The 12,742-nt window shown below is 31.9% G+C and overlaps 2 protein-coding genes across 2 annotated transcripts in view; both read right to left on the bottom strand.

The window, feature by feature from the left end:
* chd1l (chromodomain helicase DNA binding protein 1-like) overlaps positions 1 to 7,603 on the bottom strand; it is a 38,077-nt gene extending 30,474 nt beyond the window's left edge. The window contains exons 1-5 of the mRNA XM_056460141.1: positions 7,423 to 7,603; positions 5,591 to 5,703; positions 5,376 to 5,482; positions 1,112 to 1,226; positions 983 to 1,014 (exon numbers count right to left, since the gene is read on the bottom strand). Coding sequence (XP_056316116.1) covers positions 983 to 1,014; positions 1,112 to 1,226; positions 5,376 to 5,482; positions 5,591 to 5,703; positions 7,423 to 7,516 — 461 coding nt within the window. The 5' untranslated portion in view covers positions 7,517 to 7,603. The remainder of the gene's footprint in view (positions 1 to 982; positions 1,015 to 1,111; positions 1,227 to 5,375; positions 5,483 to 5,590; positions 5,704 to 7,422) is intronic.
* A 235-nt stretch (positions 7,604 to 7,838) lies between these two features.
* Positions 7,839 to 12,297, bottom strand: sft2d2a (SFT2 domain containing 2a). The gene is made up of 8 exons (XM_056459100.1): positions 12,098 to 12,297; positions 11,816 to 11,905; positions 10,773 to 10,858; positions 10,605 to 10,686; positions 9,358 to 9,393; positions 9,190 to 9,248; positions 8,464 to 8,493; positions 7,839 to 8,216 (listed from the first exon to the last, which is right to left on the bottom strand). The coding sequence occupies exons 1-8, from the start codon at positions 12,161 to 12,163 to the stop codon at positions 8,165 to 8,167; spliced, it is 501 nt and encodes a 166-aa protein (XP_056315075.1). The 5' UTR covers positions 12,164 to 12,297; the 3' UTR covers positions 7,839 to 8,164.
* Positions 12,298 to 12,742: the final 445 nt, after the last annotated feature.

The following is a 12,742-nucleotide window of genomic DNA, read 5'->3' as shown; positions in this document are numbered from 1 at the left end:
TCCATTCGCTGTTCACTTTCGCTTTCTTCCGCGATTCCCCAACCCTCTTCACTGTCATCAGCAGCACCCCCGTCCCCAACCCCCGCAGCTTAACCAACTACTGAGCGCTGGCAGCGTGTCTTTAATGTGCGTCATCACGCAAGTGACATCACGCTCTTTCTGACGGCTGAGCACTGAAAGTCAAATGATACAATGTATAAGATCTTATAAATATGTAATAAAATTCATATTTGCTAATTTATATCGAAATACCAGAAATGGGTTTAAAAATCATATCACCGTTATTAAAAAATCTATCGCGATATATATTGATATCAAATTATTGTCCAGCCCTAAAATTGACTATTATTTTTATCTTATGATACATTATTGTGCAACAGTGTGACTCAACGGTTAGCACTGTCACCTCACACAAAGGTCACTAGTTCGAGTCCGGTTTTACTCCAGTTTCCTGATGAGGTGACTTGAAAAAACAATCATTTATCCATTACACATCCTTAACACTAACACACTGATTGTTACATCTAAAAAAACCTTTATTTTAATTTCACAAAACTTTTAACTTTAAACAAGTGTTAGATGACCACAAAGCACAGTTTGAGAGGAAATTTAAGATTAAATATCCAAATTTTACAAATATACATCTCAAATACCACTAATAAATAATAAGTGACAAAAAAAATCTCATTAAAAACACTATTCTGGATCAGGGTGGGGCCAAGTAGGAGTGCTTACTCTGATCCCCCGAGCTCTGCGAGGGTTGTGGAAATTCTAAATTAAACCAAAATAAACCATTACAATTGGCTTCAGATTTGGCAAGGGAAATTCAGCACATGCGTCAACCAGCAGAACTTGGGGAAAAAAAACACTTTTGTGTAAATATGGTTGTGTAATTACATTCAAAATTCCTGAGTAGCAGTATTAAGTGTAATATTGTATCCATTCATATAATTTCATGCCAAAAACAGGAAAGAAAAATTACCTTTTTAGGTAGCGGGCATCCTTAAGGCACATCTATTAAATATGAGAAAGAGTTTCCATTAAAAAAAGAACAGCTCACAGGTTTGGACAGCAACTCTCAGAAGGTTATTCTGATAAAAGGTGTTCTTACCTCATAGGTGGTGAGAAGAACATGAAACCGTGGGTCACTCTTGAGGTTTTGCTGGAGCTCTGCCCTTCTCTCTTTATCCCCAGTGTAACAGATCACAGACAGACTGGGACAGAAACTGAAGGAAAGCAAGAAAACCAGAAGCAATCTTTCATCTGAACTGGATTTTCCATTCAAGGAGGACTCAAAATATTCAGAATGTATATGCTATTGTCTCCATCTAGTGACAGTGACAACACATGGACTTCTTGCATGTAAAACCACCTCATTATGGCCATAAATGCTGCTCAATAAGTTTAGCTGAGAGAGTAAATCTGCTGTCAACTGAACTATATAAAAATCCTCCTTTTACACAATGTTTTTTTATTGCTAAATGTTGTATGTTCTGGTTGTTTTGAAGCATCTAGGCATGTACGGAATACATGCATCAAAAAAGCTGAGAATTCATGTCTGTCAATAAATGTGGCAAATATATTTAGCCTTTTCTTCAAATATCACACACTTTGGGACTGAAAATGTGCAATTCTTAACACGCAAGATTGCCTTTAAATCAAAGCAAGACTTTAATTTAAAAGATGTTATCATCATTACCCAATATTAAGACAAAAGTAGAAAAATAGAAAGTTCAACTTTCAATAGCTCACAACATCTGATTTAATTAACATCCATTTGAAGATATTTAAAGGGACATTTCAAAACTAAACAATTCACTCATATAACAGTCCTCAAGCAGGATCAAACATTAATGTTTTATAATCTGGTTATTTTGGAGCTTCTGGGTATATATGGAATACATGCGTCAAAAAAATTCTTTAAAATAATTAGTAAATTCATGTTTGTCAAAAAACTGTCAAATATTTTGCCTGATTTGGACCTTTCTTCAAATATATTACACTTTGGGACTGAAAATTTCAATTTTTAAGACTTTCCATTCTTAACACACACAATTGTTTTTAGAGATAACATGTAAAACCAAGCTAGTCTTTAACCTAGAAGATGTTATCATTACACAATGTTAAGACAAAGGTAGAAAAACAGAAAGTGCAACTTTCAATAGATCACAATATCTGATTTAATAAATACCCATTTTTACATATTTAAAGAGATATTTCACTTAAAACGTACTCATCATTTACTAGCCCCCGAGTGGGATCAAACATTAATGTTTTATGATCTGGTTATTTCGGACCATATAGTTATGCATGGTATATATGCGCCAAAAATAGTGTGAACTCATGTCAGTCAAAAAATGAGTTAAATATATTTAGCCTTTTCTTATATACCACACTTCGGGACTGAAATTTTACAATTCATAACACACAAACCATTTTTTAAAGATTACCTGTGAATACAAGCTAGTGTTTAATTTATAAGATGTTATCACTACACAATGTTAAGACAAAGGTTAAAAAAAAAACTAAAGTGCAACTTTCAAAAGCTCATAAGATCTGGTTTAATAAACACCCATTTTAAGATATTTAAAGGCATGTTTTACATAAAACCTAAAACTTACTCATCATTTACTAGCCCCAAGCAGGATCAAACATTAATGTTTTATAATCTGGTTATTTTGGAGCTTATGGGTATGTATGGAATACATGAGTCAAAAATATCTTTAAAATAATTAGTAAATTCATGTTTGTCAAAAAACTGTTAAATATTTTGCCTCATTTAGACCATTCTTTAAATATATTACACTTTGGGACTGAAAATTTCAATTTTTAAGACTTTCCATTCTTAACACACACAATTTTTTTTTGAGATTACCACCTGTAAACACAAGCTAGTCTTTAATCTAGAAGATGTTATTATTACACAATGTTAAGACAAAGGTAAATTAAGAGCAACTTTCAAAAGCTCACAATATCTGATTTGATAAATTCCCATTTAAATAATTTAAAAGGAATATTTCACATAAAACTAAAAAATCATTTACTAACCCTCAAGTTGGTTAAAAAAATTATTTTTAGTTATTTCGGAGTATCTGGGTTAGAGCTGCACGATATTGGAAAAATTACACATTGCGCTATTTTTTTATTCTGCGATATATATTGCGATAGGAATACAAACTCAGTAGATGAGTTGAATAAATGTTTTTAAATAATCTCTAATTTTAGATGGATTGGGAAGATTCTGTAGGGGATTGCATGAAATATAATAAACAATTCACAAGCAGAGAAGAATTGAATAAACAAAAATAAGCTAATTAAATAAACAGCCTTTTATTGTTTTCCAAAGAGTCGAAATCAGGTCAAAATGTATTCAGGTATACAGTGACTGAATAATCAGATGTAAAATAACACTGCATAGTCTTCATTTTATAAACAATTCCACAAAATAAATTTTTTAATTTTTCAAAGTTACAAACGGTACATTTTCTTATGCCGGAAGGCTTTTAAAATCCTCACACACTCACAGGCCTCAAAAAAACACTTGCAAAATGATTTGCAATATATATCCAGACTCAACATTGCATATACTCGCGATGTGACTATTGCGAATGATCACATTGAGATATTGATGCTGAAATTATATATTGCGCAGTAGGGTTGCTCGATTATGGGAAAATCATAATTGACCAAAATAATTCAAAACGATTATCGGTTAAAGTCAAAATTATTCGCCCTCCTGTGAATTATTATTTTTTTTTATATTTCCCATATGATGTTTAACAGAGCAATGAATTTTTTTACAGTATTTGCTATAATATTTTTTTCTTCTGGAGAAAGGCTTATTTGTTTTATTTTGGCTAGAATAAAAGCAGGTTTAAATATTTTGAAATCTATTTTAATGTCAATATTATTAGCCCCCTTAAGCAATATATATTTTTGATTGTATAACAGTAGTTTATTCTGCAGACAAAGACTTGCCTAACTACCCTAATTAAGCCTTTGAATTGCACTTTAATCTGAAAGCTTGTATTTAGAAAAATATCTAGTAAAATATTATGTGCGGTCATCATAGCAAATATAAAAGAAATCAGTTATTAGAAACGAGTTATTAAAACTATCATGTTTAGAAATGGCATGAAAAACAGAAAATGGGGGAAAAGGGTTGCTAATAATTTAGGAGGGCTAATAATACTGACTTCAACTGTATATATTCAGTTATTTTCCTCCCTGTAAATAAGGAAAGGGAAAAAAATATGATAGAATAAAAATACGAAACAAACCGTGCTTTAAGCATCTTCACTGAAAGAAAAACTCTTTCACGTGTCTTTTGATTCTCAACTCATTTGTTTATTACACAAATGAGGGTTAATATGAATAATCACAAACACCGCGTTTTGACACCTATTTGACCATTAAAGTGCTCACATTATGATGACTTTAGATGTGTGTGCTCTGCTCGTCTCTGAGGCTGGACGCGCACACACACAACAGCATGCAATCTCTCTCGCGCTTTTAAAAACATGAATGATTCGAATGTACATCAATGAATGATGCGCATCCCATGCTGCAAATGTTACATTACAGTACATGCTTTTAGTCATTTTCACGTGGAACTGAGCCTTGCAGAGCAACAAATGTGTACAATTGGAAATGGGCGGTATATGATGGAATAACCGATTTATCTCGATTAATGTTTTTTCATAATCGTTAGAAGCCTAAAATCGAAATCGAATTTTCGATTAATTGCACAGCCCTATTGTGCAGGCCTAATCTGGGTATGTATGGAATACATTCGTGAAAATATGTTCTGTAAAATTATTTGTGAATTCATGCCTGTCAAAAAAAAAAGTGTTAAATATTTAGCCATGTTTAAACTTTTCTACAAATATAACACACTTTAAGGCTAAAAATGTGCCATTCTTAACACAATTGTTTTTTTTAAAGATTGTCTGTAAACCAAAGCTAGTCTTTTATTTACAACATGTTATCATTACGCAATATTAAGACGAAGCTATTAAAAAAAATAATTCAACTGCTCATCATAATATCTCCTTTAATAATTATCCATTAAGCTATTTAAAGGGTCAGTTCACCTAAAACTGAATCATTTACTTTCCTCAGTTGGGTCCAAATATTTATGATTTTCTTTTTTCCCTGCTGAACACAAAAGAAGATATTTTGATATTTGATATGTCAATCTTGGAAACCGCCCAGCAGCCATTGAAATTCATGAGACGAGAAAGGAATATCATGAAAGTAAATCGGTACCGGTTACTTAAAGATTTTTTAGCAACGAATCAACCAAGACTTTTATCATGCGTTTTTTAAAATCTAAATTGACCAGAGAGGTCTGATCATAAACTAATGTCTCTTACCATTCCAACTCTTGCCTCCAGTTCTCCAAAACAGCTAAGGGACAAAGCACAAGGAATGGCCCGTTCATCTTAAGGCTTCCTCGAGCGTACGCCAGCAAAGAGATGGTCTACAGCAGAGCATGACATCTCACTTATCTCATATCTGACATCTCGGAATAAATCTTTCGGCTTAAAAGCAAGCAATATAAGCAAGATAAAGCCATCCCATTACTAACCTGACAGGTCTTGCCCAGACCCATCTCATCACCGAGGATGCAGCCCTGCTGGTTCTTCATACACAGTGACAGCCACTTCACTCCATCCAGCTGATAAGGCCTCAGATGAATAGCTATTAGGAAAGAGATAAAGGATAACTGCGCTGTTTGTAAGAAAAAAACGTTCAGATTTTAAATCATGTAACAGGTGTCTGAAGCCTTATTTCACTGCTTTAATTAATGTGGCATGTGAAAAGTCAACCAGGCTCAAAAATACAGAATGGGCTATATGCACAGCTAATGTTTTTCAGCCAATGATGAACTTCCGGTGAAAGCTTTATGCGACTATTTTCAGTTTTATAAAGTTCCTTTTACAGCTTGGATGTTGTAATGTAATTCAAATATAATCAGTTAAATAGACTTAAGCAACCATTTGGTTGTTAAAGCGTTAAAAGAGACGAAAGACGAAACGCAGGCGTCGCCATTATCAGCAGGTGAGCACAAAACTCCATTGAAAATACTGGGGTCAAATTAATTTCCATTTTTTAAAGACATGGCACGGAAAAATAGAATTTAATGCAGTGCTTCTTGTTCGCTCTGATACCCACTTTATATCGCATCTTGGTCAGGCAGTGAAGATCGCTGTTTTTTTAAAGCAATCAGATCTTAATTGTGGCGAATTTGTATGGGACGACAATTCACCTGAAGCCATGGGACTGGCTGACTGAAAATTAAAGTCTGTGTGCATATACCCTATTGATGACATGGCAGTCACTTGTAAAAATGTATAATAAAATAATTTATTTTTAATAAAAATCATCCTTTTTAAACATACAAATTTAATGCATAGTGCAACTTTATGCTTAAGTAAATATGACATCAGGTTAAGGTTGAGATATGCCATATAATAATGACTGCAGTCCCTGATTATTTATTTATATTACACTGTACTATCAGAATTTCAGAAAATCAGTCAGGTAATACATTTATTCTGGTTTCTTTCCAATTAAAGATGTTTACTGAATTTTCAACCAGCATAACAATAAACTCCAGTCAAAAAAACTGTTGCTCAGTCTTTCTTTCACTTACCAAATTTTGTAATACAAACTAAAACATTTCAATAAAGGTGGAACAAACCATTACAAGTGGGGAGAAATCAACAAATGTACACAACTAAACGTATGTACATATGTAAACTGTACATGAATTGGTGCAACATTAATATATATATATATATATATTTTTTTTTTTTTTTTTTTTTTTTTTTTTAATGGCTCTCACCTGCACATTTATGTATGTAAATAACATCATGAATAAAATGCATATTCAGGCAAATTCAGTTGTTTTTGAACTTTTGTAAAATAATTAATCTTGTCCCATATATTACACAATTTTACTGACTGTAAAAACTTTAAGAATAATATTTATGTTGCTTTTTTAAGCAATAAATAGGTTAGTTTTTATCCATCTGGACTGTTCTTGAGCTAATCATGAGCTATACGTCTCGTTAAATATAAAGGGATTAATACAGGCAACGTTATTTATATTATATGTACTTATAAATGAACTTTATGAAAATAAAACAACTGATCTATATCTATAGATACATTTATACACGTAAATCTGTTCATTTAAATCGCAAATGATTCTTCGTATTTTTATTAATACAAATGGGCAATGCAGTGAAATGTAACACCGACGTAAAACTTTTTAGGCGATTCAAGTTATCGATGTACACCAGTTATTGAAGTATGTCCAAAATGTTTTTGTAAAATAACGATTCACCGGATCCAAAACGGACTGAACACGATAAGGATTAAGGGTTGAACATTAAACAAGTTAGCTCCACACACCTCCAAGTCCCCATTTTTTAAGGTCATTCTCCGTTAGTTCGGATTTGTCCTTTTCTGGTATGTTGTTTCTGACTGCTCGCAGAAATTCGGACATCCTTGTTGTTTACGTTTATGTTTATGTTAAATCATCTGAATTTTATTTATCTCTTTAAAAGCTTGTGCGCGCCAGTTTGACGTGAACTTGTTCGACTACTTCCTGCAATAGTGAATGGGCGTGTAGCAAAACTGACGCTGTCCAATGACAAGTTGGCAACGCAAGCACGCTCTTTAAAGGCGCCATTCTTAAAAAAATACATACATTTAAAAGATATATATTTTATAAAGAATACCCGTGTAAATACGTGTAAATACCTTAAATTCTCAAATCTCGACAGATTATCTTTGGAATTACATGCAATACTCTGACAGAGAAAAAATAAATTTGAGCTAGACTTTATTTACAAATAGTATCAGACAAAGTTACAGAAAAAAAATTAAAAGGGCAGCTTTATTGAATATAATAACTGCAATATCTACTTTAATAAATACCCATTTTAAGATATTGCATAACCTTTACAAATCTGTTTCACAACACATTTTAAACACATTCAGTAAAATGTACAGTCAGATTTAGCATGCCGTCCAGCTAGCCATTACCACTAGCACCATCCCATTGTCTCAGTGATTATTTGTGGACCCCAGAATCGCAGAATACTTGAGCAGAAAGTTCCCACAGAGTGATGAAAGGCCAAACATCAGCTCTTCATTTCATACACATGTTGCACAGCATGGAGAAAAACTTCAGTACAGCATCTCTGGTTCAGACAAAGAGAGCATAACGAATTAAAAACACTGTACTTGATTTCTTTTGCATCATATTTATTTTTTTTAACAAACAAACATTCATTCATTCATTTATTCATTCATTCATTTCCTTCAGCTTAGTCTCTATTTCAGAAGTTGCCACAATGGAATGAACCGACTAACAAACATTCACACATTCATCAAATCTTTAATATTTTTATCCAATTCCATATTTTAAAATCACAAATAATGACTAACCTTGCGAAAGGGATGTATGAGAGGCCATACCTATAGAGAAAAAAATAATAATTTGATCAAATGTATTTCAGTACAGTAATAAGATGTGTTGGGGGTAACACATTACTTTTAAAAAATAAGTAATAATGTTTGAGTTACTGTTTTGAAAATGTAATACAAGTTACTTTTAAGCTTTAGTTCATTTGCTTTTAAAATATAAATTGTTGAATTAAAATTAGTCACTATGCATCATGCAGACAATGGAGAATGTGTTCATTATGTAAAACACATCGAAGAAAAGTAAAAGAGGATTGGACAGTCCTCTTTCTCAATGTGACAGTGATTTTGCTTAAGACAAACAGTACAAAAGTAGCAAAAATATAAAAAATATCTCTGGGGTCAGGGCATTATCCTAAAATTTTTATCAGATAACTTTATCCAAAAAAAAGTTTATGTGTTTTTTTTAAAAGCAAATGAAGGTGTAGGTTATACAGTGAGAATAAAAAAGTTCTGAAAGAGATCAAGCCTTGGCCAGGTATTAAAAGTTAAGGCAAAAGTAACTCAAAAGTAACATAACACATTACTTAAAATAAAAAGTAACTAAGTAATGCAACTAGTTACTTCTTGAGGGAGTAACTTAATATTGTAATGCATTACTTTCTAAAGTAACTTTCCCCAACACTGGTGATAAGCATTGGTTTATGAGCTACTGGTGTGCATACAAATAATGTGTCAGTGTAAACTTACCATGCAAATGCAAGGACTTGAAGAATGACAAACAGCAGAGTGAGTGCAAAGATCTTCCACTGTTGTACAGATAGTTTTTAGTGTTAAACAAAGCTAATAGTATTAGCTTTATTATATTCAGAGATAAAATATAAAACTATACAGTAAGGAGAAAGGCAGAAAGCTCACCCAAAATACTGCACAGAGTGTGAGAACCAGACATGTCTATTGACAGAAAAACAGTGAAACTTTCAGTACTCATTAAACATCTGGTCAAACGTTTCCAAAGAGAGCACATAAATTCAAATTATAGATCCAACACTTTCTGGTGCATCCCATTTGTTTTTGAAATATAATGCATTAATTCTTAAGAGTTTTTTTAAAGTTATTTAAATGCAATATGTTTTTTATTTTCAAAATGAGGATAATTTTATAAGATTTTTATTGAATAGTGAAAATTATTTTGATCATAGGAGTTTTCAGCCTAAAACTAAAGTTGATTTTGTTCTCAAGAACACCAGAAATTAAAAAGTTTAAGAGGCCTGTTTTTATTTCTTGACTGGTAAACATTTTATGCTGTATTTCTTTGTTTTTAGAAATTGTAATCAATAATCTAAGTAATAAATCGGCCCACATGGAATCTGCGTGCACAGAAATCTGCAGATATTTTGCCCATCATTGAGTCTATTTTTTTAAATGTGTATGTTTGTTTAAATGAATATTTATTCTGTTTTTTTTTTACTAATTACAATAATATTATTGGCTAATATGAAAATATGAATATGATTCATTTACAATAGTTTTCTGTCTTTTAGTAGATATATTATATGAGAGACTTTCTTTGTTTACCAAATAAGTGGATCTAATTGGATTTGCATTGTAAACATTAAATTAAAATTGAAAAGGTGTATATATATATATATATATATATATATATATATATATATATATATATATATATATATATATATATATATATATATATATATATATGTATATATATATATATATATATATATATATATATATGTATATATATATATATATATATATATATATATATATATATATATATATATATATATATATATATATATATATATATATATATATATATATATATATATATATATATAAAAATTTCAGTTATAATCCTCCCAAAATAATTCTGCAAAAAATCCGCTTTTCTTTTTTTTTTTTTTTTTTTTTTACAAAATTCTCTGCAGAAATAGCAAAAAATGCCCACAGATTCTGCCTGGCCCCAGTAATTTGTAATTAGTAAACTTCTTTTAAGCATCTTCTGCTTTAAAACTTGAAAAGTCATAAACTGAAAGACTCAACTAACATGTCTGCATTATTTTTACACCTAGTCACATCCTCATTGTTGTCTTTACAGTATAGTCAAGTAGAGTATGGTGTGGAAAGGATTAACTCACTATCATCACAACAGTGGCAAAGGCTCTGGTCTTGTCACACATCCGTTTTAGCTGTTTCACTGGTCCCATCAAAAACATGGTGCTGTTGATGAGTTCAAATGAATAAAGTTATTAAAATACAATAAAAATAGTCACTGAATTTTAGTTGCTATAAACCTGATGACTCACCTTGCTAAGGAGCATACGTTTCCAAATGTATAAAACACAACAAAAAGAAGTATCCCAATTTTGGGAATAAACAGGCAACATACTCCCTGAGGGGGATAAAAAATGCAGGTTATTAATATAATGACACTTAAAGGGATATTTCTACAAGATGCATTTGTCTTTTTTTCATTAGAATATTTTGAACTGAAACCACAGTCCTTGCAGATTAAAAATGTTCTACTGGCACCATTATAGTCAAAATAATATGCAGGATAAATAAAACAATACCCGAGGCTCATGACAATGCAGTGAGGTGTTATAAAACGTTTTTTGCACATGCAAAAAAACAAAACAGTGTTTCCAACAGAGATGCCCAAACCAGGGCCCATGGGCCAAAGTTGCAACCTTTGCTTTGGCCCGCCAACCAATCAGAGAAGAGTTGGACAAATGATGGGGAAGTTTGGGGTGAATCCCTCCAACAGAAATTGTCATTTCTAATTTAACATAACCTTTCATTTGTTTAATTGTTTCAATTAAATGTGAATATCAGATTTTTAAAGGGTCATGAAACCCTAACACATTTTTTTACGTTGACATATATATTAGCAGCTACAGACTGTCATAAATGCATTCATAATAACATCATAAATAATGTTCAATTTCTGATTGATTGGTTCCTTTAGTAAGACATCAATTTGTCTTCATGAACGACAGGTAACTTTGTCTTGCCTATATGTTGTTTTATGATTCTAAAAGTGCAGGTTGCCTTGACTTGCATTTTATGAATCACTAAAGACAAAATGGATGGTATTTGAGTGAGAAAATTAATTGGCAGTTTTCATTTTTAAGTGAACAGAAAACTTTACAGAAAGTTAAACAGCATAATACAAGAGAAACAAGTTCTTTTCCTATTCTTCTCACTCAAGATACTTGAAATGCCATTCTTGACAACAGGCCAAACCGGTGACACAGCTTCTAAACATTTTCCACCAACTCATCGCTTAGCCCTTCTCAATAGTCAGGAAGCTACAAAAATAAAATGATATAAAGTTTAAATGACTGACCAAGATAGAAAACACCACTCCAACGACCATACAACCAACAAATCCTTTCACGCGCGTTCCCCATCCCAGTGTGGACGCTTCATTCGCCGCCTGCAGTGAACACAACACACAACTGTGATTAACGTGCCTTCGCAGTTCGCACCTCCAAGTAAAAATGATAAGTAAATAAATCTCAAATTAAGTTGGAACGGCAGCGTAAGCCAACGTCATTTTGTTATTATTTACAATTACAATTTCAGACATTCTTAATTAGATCTAGATCAAATGTTATTAGTAACTTACCTGCAGTATGTTCCTGTTGTCATTGTTTTCATCCCGACCACCCAGAACCGCTCTGAGTTTGTCCATTATTGTACACTTAATTCTTTATATCCACTAAATTAATTCACTCCAAATCTCTGAGAATGTGTTGTATCATCGTCCAACAGGCACTCGCAAGACATCACTCGTGCTCACCTTTAACTTCATCCCCCTTCATTCAACAATTTACCTGTTGCTCAAGTACGCCACCTATTGCTGCCTCTGTATAAGTGTGTCAGTACTCTTAAGAACGAAGATGGGATTTTAGGGAATCAAAACAACACAAGCCTTAAATAAACACCCCCTTACTCTGTTAACAATCATTTATAAAATACAATTACATAATAAAACAAGTTTATGTAATCAAATAATCCTGTCAGCATATTCTGAACAATTATCATTTGATAACAGTGCAGCCCCCAAATACTGATGAACAGTAATTGAATCTCATATTTTGCAGTTGTTCCTCAAACAGCTAGGCTTCATCCTGCTTTCAGCAAAAACATTTTATAGGATTAAAATTGATATGATCACTTATTTTTCTACATATTTTATTAGGTGATTCTGAATATTGTACAATTTTTATATAAATCATTATTAAATACTTATATTGAAATAATAATAAAA

This window comes from Danio aesculapii, chromosome 6 (genome assembly GCF_903798145.1).
Source record: "Danio aesculapii chromosome 6, fDanAes4.1, whole genome shotgun sequence".
In the NCBI taxonomy this organism is placed as follows: domain Eukaryota; kingdom Metazoa; phylum Chordata; class Actinopteri; order Cypriniformes; family Danionidae; genus Danio; species Danio aesculapii.
The sequence above is the reverse complement of the archived record's forward strand: the minus strand, read 5'-3'. Positions and strand labels throughout refer to the sequence as shown.

Coding starts and splice junctions, on each gene's coding strand:
- sft2d2a (XM_056459100.1), bottom strand. CDS start 12,163: ATGGACAAACTCAGAGCGGTTCTGGGTGGTCGGGATGAAAACAATGAC. Junction 11,906..12,097: donor ACAACAGGAACATACTGCAG/GTAAGTTACTAA, acceptor TGTTCACTGCAG/GCGGCGAATGAAGCGTCCAC. Junction 9,394..10,604: donor TTGCCACTGTTGTGATGATA/GTGAGTTAATCC, acceptor TTCTGTCAATAG/ACATGTCTGGTTCTCACACT.